General features: G+C 44.2%; 1 protein-coding gene across 1 annotated transcript in view; it reads right to left on the bottom strand.

Annotated features, from left to right (window-relative positions):
- Nucleotides 1-2,889: 2,889 nt before the first annotated feature.
- Nucleotides 2,890-7,942, bottom strand: part of CACNG4 (calcium voltage-gated channel auxiliary subunit gamma 4) — a 43,748-nt gene continuing 38,695 nt past the window's right edge. The window contains exon 4 of the mRNA XM_030287480.4: nt 2,890-7,234. Within this exon, the coding sequence (XP_030143340.1) occupies nt 6,696-7,234 (539 nt within the window). The 3' untranslated portion in view covers nt 2,890-6,695. The remainder of the gene's footprint in view (nt 7,235-7,942) is intronic.

Here is a 7,942-nt window from a genome sequence, read left to right as displayed (position 1 = left end):
TGAGGGACATGTGGGCACCTAGGATGGCATCTGGAGCCCCATTCTTGCTGGGACGTGGGGTCTGTGGGCAGGAGTGAAGGTACCTGGTGCAAAATTGGAGGGGAAGGGGACCAGGGAGGGCAGTGGGGACATGGAGCAAGACAGGGACCAGGGACCACAGTCACATCCATGCTGGGGCTGGCAGAGATATTAGAGGCTTCCATTTAAACCAGAACCAAGAGTGAAAGCAGAAAGACCTAAAGGGAGCAGACTTTAAGCCAGAAAAGAAACACAGGAAAGATGTAATGCCTTTTCCTTTGAAGTAGACTCTTGTTAAATTTCACCAGACATCAGTTGATCTCAGAAGCTGCATCTCAACTTCAATTCCTTGATGCTACAAACTCCACAGGTGGAGCAGAGGGAAGTGAATGTGTGTTTGCAAATGTGGGCACAAAGTGAGGCTCTGGTTGCTGGGACATCAAGTGCTAATGATCCTGCTTTAGACTAATTACAACCTACAAGGACTGCAGGGGTGGGAACTCATTAATTTTTTTCACTGGCATTGGTCTTTGTGCCTCTTCCAGTGTTGGCAAGAATCACACTTTTTGTTCTCATTCAGATCCTTCATTCTGGAGAAGTTCTATGGGTTTGGTTTGGCTTTGAGTTTCCTAATTTCCAGGGAACAACTGAAGTGAAATCGGAAGTGAATAATTGGTCCTTCCCTACTGCTGAGTGGAGCTGGGAGTGTGAACAGGTTTCAGTGAGCCCCAGCATGGGCAGCAGGGGCTTCCCAAACTCACATTGCTGCAGCTGAGATTAAACACTCTCTCCAGCCTCCAAAAATGACCTAGAACTGCCAACCAGGGGAAAAAAGTGGTGTTTGTGGGTTATTTGTGGGCATTTGGCAAATGCAAAAAAAAAAAAAAAAAAAAAAAAAAGATTTCTGGAGGAGCAGAGGACTAAAGCAGACCCTGGAAGTTTTCTGCACATCCAGAAGATCATGATGCCTAATCCTCTGGGAATGGTTCCTGCAGCCTCCCTATGTCAGCTGGTAAATATTCACATTTAAAAATCAGTATCACATGAAAAATAAACAGACTATTAATGAGGACCTGTTGGAAAGCAAAGAGGGCTGCAATCAGTTGCACTTTAGCAGCAGTGAGTGAGGGACATAATTCTGTTTCTCTTCTGGAGAAAATGCCAGAGGAGGTGTCTGAAGCCCAACTACTGTGTTGGTTTCTTTCCCTGGCAGAGGTGGTGACTTGGCTCTGCTCCCCAGCACTTGCACTCTTCTGTATTTCTTTCAGACCAGCCTCAGCATTTAGCACGAGCAGATCAACCTCACTCTGTGGTTCCCTGCTTGCACAACGATGCTCTGCAGAAAACCCATCCCAGTCAGAATAACCCGGGGAGGGGCAGGCAGCACCTGCTCTGCTCTCAGCTCAGATGGGAGTTCAGCAAAGAGCTTTCTTCAAACAGGGTCTCCTCAGTACTATTTGGGCTCCCCAGCCAGCATTACCCCAGTGTGGTGAGCCCAATGGGATCGGGGTGGGTTCTGCCCAGCCAACACTGGGAATGGCACCAGTGGTACCCTCGGAAAGCTCCCTGATTCTGGGGTGGCAGTCACGGAACACAGGAGCTGAATGTGTGAGTGTTGGCTGGCTGTTTTATTTTTCAGTAGACTCCCAGCCTGATGTGTGTAGCTGGCCATCCCTGCTGCCCCTGTGAGTGACCCACAGCTCTGAGCTCCCAAAATACCGCGGGTGGTGCCGGCTGTGCCGCTGGGAACGTGATCCTGGCTCTGGAGCACGGCAGCGCCGGCTGAAAGCCGAGCTGGGCTGCAGACAGATGCACAAACTCTCCTTTCCCTTTTAGACACAGGCACTGCCCGGGTCTGTTGGTTCTCTCATTCCAAGGAAATGCCACATCCTCTTTTTTCCACTTTCTGAAGCCTGTCTCTGCTTCCCCCCTCCTCAAACATCACTTTTCCCGACACCCCTGTTCACAGCGAGGCAGCCACAGCTCCTGGGGTCACCATTTACCCACAGACTTGCTCATAAATGTGGGAAAAACCTTTTTTTATTTCAAAGAGGAGCAGCTTTGGGCCTGAGCTTTAAATGGCTTCACTACGGCGTGTTAGAGGCATTTGAAAAGATGAATCCTCTGCCGCCCTCCAGACTGCCAATTCATCACGAGCTTACGAGAGGTGGGCAGAGACAGGCAGCCAGTCCTCATCCTTGGAGACAGTCTGGAGGCTGAGGAACGGGGAGGTGAAGTTGAAAGAAGTATTTGAAGAAGGAATCCTGTCTGTGATTCAGGGATGGCTGGGGCTGTCTGGGGTGGGGAGAGGTGCTCAGCTGCTGACCTGCGCTTGGCACCGCTCGTCCCGCCGGGATTTGGTGGTGCTGATCAGAGCAGGGCTGTGTGCAGCTGCAGCACCTGGGCCAGGCTCCCTTCAGGCAAGATGGGAACGATCAGGGAGAGGAGAATGCTCCAGGAGAGCTCAAAAGAAAGCTCCAAAGCCTGAGGAAAGCTCAGGCTCAAGGAGGCACTGCAGAACACACTGGGTTGTTCTCCTCAAGGGTGGTTTGCAGTGGCCTCTGGCCACCACACCAGGCTCAAACTGGGCACTGAGAGTGCTGTGTACCCATATGGGACAGGTTTAAGCTGGAAATGAAGAGGTTTTTCTTAATATCCAACCAAATAACCAAAAATATTGTGAAGGTAGCTAATCTTGGCGATTTTGTGGTCTTTGGCACCACAAGAATAATTTTATCTCTGAAATACTGGCACCCAGTAACATGGCCAGCTGCAATCAAACAGTGAAAAACGTGAAAAAATAACCTGAAATCTCAGCTCAGAGAATTTGGAAATTAAAAATCTATATACCTTTCTCCACACAAAACCAAATACATTTAAAATGGTTTATTTAAAAAGTAAGGATTAAGTACATTATACATGGTTGTGATTATACCAGTAGAACTGAAGCACAGTGGAAATAACACTTTAGAACTGCAGACAGAAATGTAGCCTCAAGGGACATGATATATTAGCCCTTGTGGATATGTGATCCATACAGAGAGAAAAAGAAACAGAAAAATAGTTTATTGTTAGATGTCTGGGCAGCTGAAGTGATTTCTCCTTTTACTCCTATTGTGTATGAGAAATAAAGAAGAGAGAGCTCATGGTATACCTGAAATTTTGTTTCTTGGAAAATCAAATCTGATCCAATAGCATTTTTTTTGTTGTTTTTTTTTTTAGTTCTGTTGCTACAGTATGTTATATACCAAAAGACTGATTATTGTTAATGATATGGTTTTATGGTATCTGCAGGCCTTGCTGGGAAATGGGGCTCATTTGTTCGATGCTGTCCAGGGAAACCAGAGAGATGTGGAAGAACAGATGATGTTTTTAAACTATCACTGAGTGGTTTCAAATCACAATCTAACTCTGTTCAAATACATCAACCATGGAGCAAGACTGCTCATGGGCAGGAATGCTGCAAATCTTTCAGTTTTGTCAGAATCAAAGTTTTTCATGAGAAAGGACTGGGGTTTTGAGTTTTTTGAGGTTTTTTTGTGGTTTTTGTGTTTTGTGTTTGTTTGTTTGTTTGTTTTCTGGAATTGTCAAATGAATTTTTTTTTGTTTTGACTTTGGTTGAACAGTTTGCTGCACTGCAACTTAACTGCTGAGTTTTCAGTCGCAGCCCTTGTTCCACAGGACAAAACCTCTGGTCCCTGTTATGTCCACATGATTTTGTTCCCTCTCCAGACCCCATAAGCATCTCATGATCCCTACTCCAGCTCCATTTTTTGAAGGTGCCTGCTGGGGAAGGAGCAGATGCTCCAGCTTGGGCCAAAACAGGGCACCACTCCTGGAGAGCTGCTGGACCCAGCCCTGCCCTGGAGGAGGAGGCCCTGGCAAAGAGCAACATCCCAAACGCTCAGCAAGACTTTCTTTTTTTCTGCCAAAAATACTGCATGTGCCTCTGCAGGTGTGAGCTGGGCTGAAGAAAAACCTTGGACTTTGTCTGGAACCAGGTGGGTGGTTTGAAGCACATTCACTGGAGAACGACGACTAAAAGAACAAAACCCACGGGCGGAGCAAACCTCACACTGTCCACTTCCAGTTCAAGGTACATGAGTTTAGAGAAACAGCCTATATCTAACTCCTGGTTTGAAAAGGGAATGGTTTTATTCTTAATTACAGTAAACACGGATGAGGACTTAGTTCTAACTATTAGTTTTTTAACACAGTGGGAAACAAATAGTTCTGGGAAATTGCACTTGAAAAATACATTGACTATAATTAGATGTAAATTAATTAGCACTTAGTATGACACACTAATGAGACAGAAGGTTGGTTTTTGTTCATTGCAAACTTCTACTTCTATCATAGCTAATCAAAGTATTTTAATATTACGAAGTCTCAAAAAGTAGGAAATAATTTATTGTTTGAAAGCATAAAGATTCTTGTAAAAAAAACCTTTCATCAATAACTTTAATAATTTTAGAACCCTTTTATGTTGTCCTAGCCGAAAAGTAGGTAAAAAAGTTTTCTTTTCTGCCTCTGTTTGAATTTTTTTTTAAAAAGCTTGTGTAACATCTTTCTCCATAGTGTGTTGATACAGAAAGTAGCACAACATTTTCTAGTTTTAAATCATTCCCATTGCTCCATTTGCTTTAGCTCTCAGAGTTCAGAGGTTTGAAAAAAGGATCCCAGCAGAGTTTTAACCTGAATGGAAACTCTTAATGAGCAGGGATGAAGGCTCCAACCCAGCCCTGCCAAAATAAAGATGTGGCTGTGCCAGGCCGAGGGCCAGGCAGAGCTTAACAGTGACTAGGGGAAGACTCTCGCTTAAAACTGAGAATTGTGTCTTGGTTCTTGCAAGGAGAGAGGCTTGAGTGGGTTTCTCTGGGGGGAGAGGGGATTCAACTTCCTTTTTGGGATGTTAAGGCAGCTTCTCCAGGATTTCCCTGGAGGACTTGGTTCCACTAGCTGAAAGCCTCATATCCAAACCACCACTGAGTCTCTGGCTCTGGGGCCATCATAGGATAAATTAAGACCAAAGAGGTTTTAACAGTTTGGCTGAGATCTCCCACTACCAGTGACCCAAACTTTCCAAATTATGGATTTTTTTCTTGTCACCACTTGTCTAGTGTTGTAGCAGAGATTTTCTCGGCAAAGATGATGGGGATATTCCAAGGAATCTACAGGAATTAGATGCTCCTCTCTCACTGCATCTAATTCATCTGAGGGGAATCGGGCACCTCATTCTCATATGGCTTGGTCAAGTCGTCACTAAAATCAGAATGAGTACTATTAAATTAAATTACCTTTGAGTCAGGCCATCGAGCTTTGAGATCCAAGCCTAAGTATAAAAACTGAAAGCAGGAATTTATAAGAAAAGAAAATAACATTTCAGACTGTTTTAGAAACATACAGAAGCAAAGGGTACAAATTAGTTCCCTCCTTACGTGATGCATAGAGTTTGCTGTGGGCTCTCTGCACGTAAGTAGATGCATCATTACAAAATAAATTAAATTAGGTCGAACAACCATTTCCATCTAAAAGCAACTATACCTTGCACCATGCGGCACTTAATTCATAATAAAAAGAGTTTAATAAATATCTCATAAACGGTGATTTTTTTTTCCTTTTTTTTTTTTTGTTCTGTTTTAAAAAATACAAAGTTGTCATCTGCTCTGTTAACACTCGGCTCCCGTTGCTGCGGGAAGTTTCGCGAGTCCGGGCGCGTTCTCTTCTGGTTGCTCAGAGATCTCCGTTTCCAGTAGCGTTAGTGTTGCACTTGTGAAGCGTAAGGAACTCAGGAGCGCGGTGCCGGGGGAGCGGCGGCTCAGCCCTGCTCCCCGCCGCGCTCGGGGAAGTCTCCAGGGGCTCCTGACAGCCAGCACTCAGCACCTTGCTGGATCAGGCACTAGGGCTCGTCGAAATGAGAATTCAAGTTTTCTAAACGTTAGGCAAGAAATGACACTTGCAAATAGGCTCAAGTCCCACCTACTTTAATCTTTTTCCCTTTCTAGGCGTTTCAAGACGCACCCACCCTCTGCTCCTTGGCCTGTGTTGCTCCAAGGGATGCCTTACCCAAGGAATGGGAGACCCCCTTCCCACTCCATCAGAGAGTCTGTAATGCTCAGTACGTGGGTGCTCTACGGTTTCAGTGGCACAGGTCAGTTTTAGAAAGTGTTGCCTTCAAAAATATTTTCTTTTTTTTCCTTTTTTCTTTTTTTTTTTTATTTTGAAAGAGGCAAAGCTTACGCCGTGTTGAAGGAAAGTGGCTCACTTGATGAGTAGCTCATTTTCATCCTTGGGCTTGGTTATAAATTATATTTGCAAGTTTGTATTAAGGGATCTCAATATTAGAAAAAAAAAAAGTACAACAAATTTTCTGTAATCCTTTAAAACACACTGGTGGCCAGTCCTTTGCAGTTTCTCCAAGACTGTGTACATACTACAAAAGTGCAGGAACATGAACTGCCTTCATCTTGTGACACCAAGAACGGAAATAAACAAACTCCAAATAGCTTCAAAAAAAGCTACGAGCGTGTAAATATCTTTATGTTGGTCCAGAGGATCTCCACTTGCTACCTCAACACATGCCACAATTAAAGAGGTGAGAGGGTATTTTAACATTGCTCCTGACAGATCCATTCTGTTTGGGCATCTCTTCAAAAAGCACGAGGAAGGAAGGTGCTTCAAACTGGCGTCGTTCTCCTGTTGACCATGTTGACGTGGAGTCCTTCCTTAAATTCCTTCTGGAGGAAGTTGTGGACCTGCAGGAAACTGGCTTCTTGGTCTGCGTTGTAGCTGGCAGCCGTGGTGACCTTCAAAGGCTCCCTGGAGAGGGTGTACATGGAAATTTCATTCATGGGGATGGTGCCTGCTATCTTCATGCCAACTGGAGAAATGTCCCTGGACGGAGAAGGCTCCGTGGAGCGGGAGCTGGATCTGGACCTCCGCCTCCTGTACCTATAGCTTGGCATCCTGGCATAAGGAGAACTGGAAGAAGTCTTAAGGAATTCCCTCTTGGTCTTAAACCTCAGCTCTTTGTTCTTCTCAATATAAATGTTCACAGCCAGAACACCTATGGTTTCGGCCACAATAAAAGACAAGGCTCCAAAATAAAAAGACCAGCCATAGTTGTAATGGTTCTTTTTGTCCTCGTCTCGCTTGTCACTTGGGTCACCTGCATTGCTCGATATGTAGACAATGATCCCTATGATATTACTTAGACCTGGAGGAAGAAAAACATTAATCAGTGTCTATGTGGCTGGGGAGATAAAATTCAAGCCATGTTACTTTCTGGACCTGAATGGTTCTAAGACTGGGGCAAGATAATTTTATTACATTTATTTATTCTTACATTTATCTCAAGGACTCATTTATTCCTGAAACACAACCAATAGATCAACATATGGATCACGTGTGCTCACATGGATCCCAAAATACTCAGCAGGACTTTTTCCCATCTCTTCATTGCCACAGTGGAAAAGCAGCAGCTTGTGAGAGCTTGCTAATATTGTGAGTGGGATTCTAACATCCAGAGGAATGATAAAAATACATTTGGAGCTTAGGGCTATGGCTGTTTACCTTGATCAAAATAAGTTCTCTTCCACCTTGCTGAATTTTCATCTAAATGCTGCATGCTTAATCCAGGCTGCAGGGAGAGCTATTAACAATGGGGCTGATTCTCTCTCTCAGATGTTTCTAGTGTGAAAAACGGGCTGACCTATCAGAGGTGAATGTTTTCTGCCTTCATATTAAAAAAAAAAGGCCCTAGGTATAAGAGATGCCTGATTTATCTAATGTTTAATACATTTTAAATAGTGTAAAACATGCTTGTTACTGAATTTCGCTTCCTTCTGCAGGAAAACCAAAAGCTTTTATAGAATATACTCATTGTGGGGCTTCAAGAGCATAATTTTGTCTTGAGAAATTTGCC

This window comes from Taeniopygia guttata, chromosome 18, assembly GCF_048771995.1.
Source record: "Taeniopygia guttata chromosome 18, bTaeGut7.mat, whole genome shotgun sequence".
Classification (NCBI taxonomy): Eukaryota; Metazoa; Chordata; class Aves; order Passeriformes; family Estrildidae; genus Taeniopygia; species Taeniopygia guttata.
This window is presented reverse-complemented; position numbering and strand designations above follow the sequence as displayed.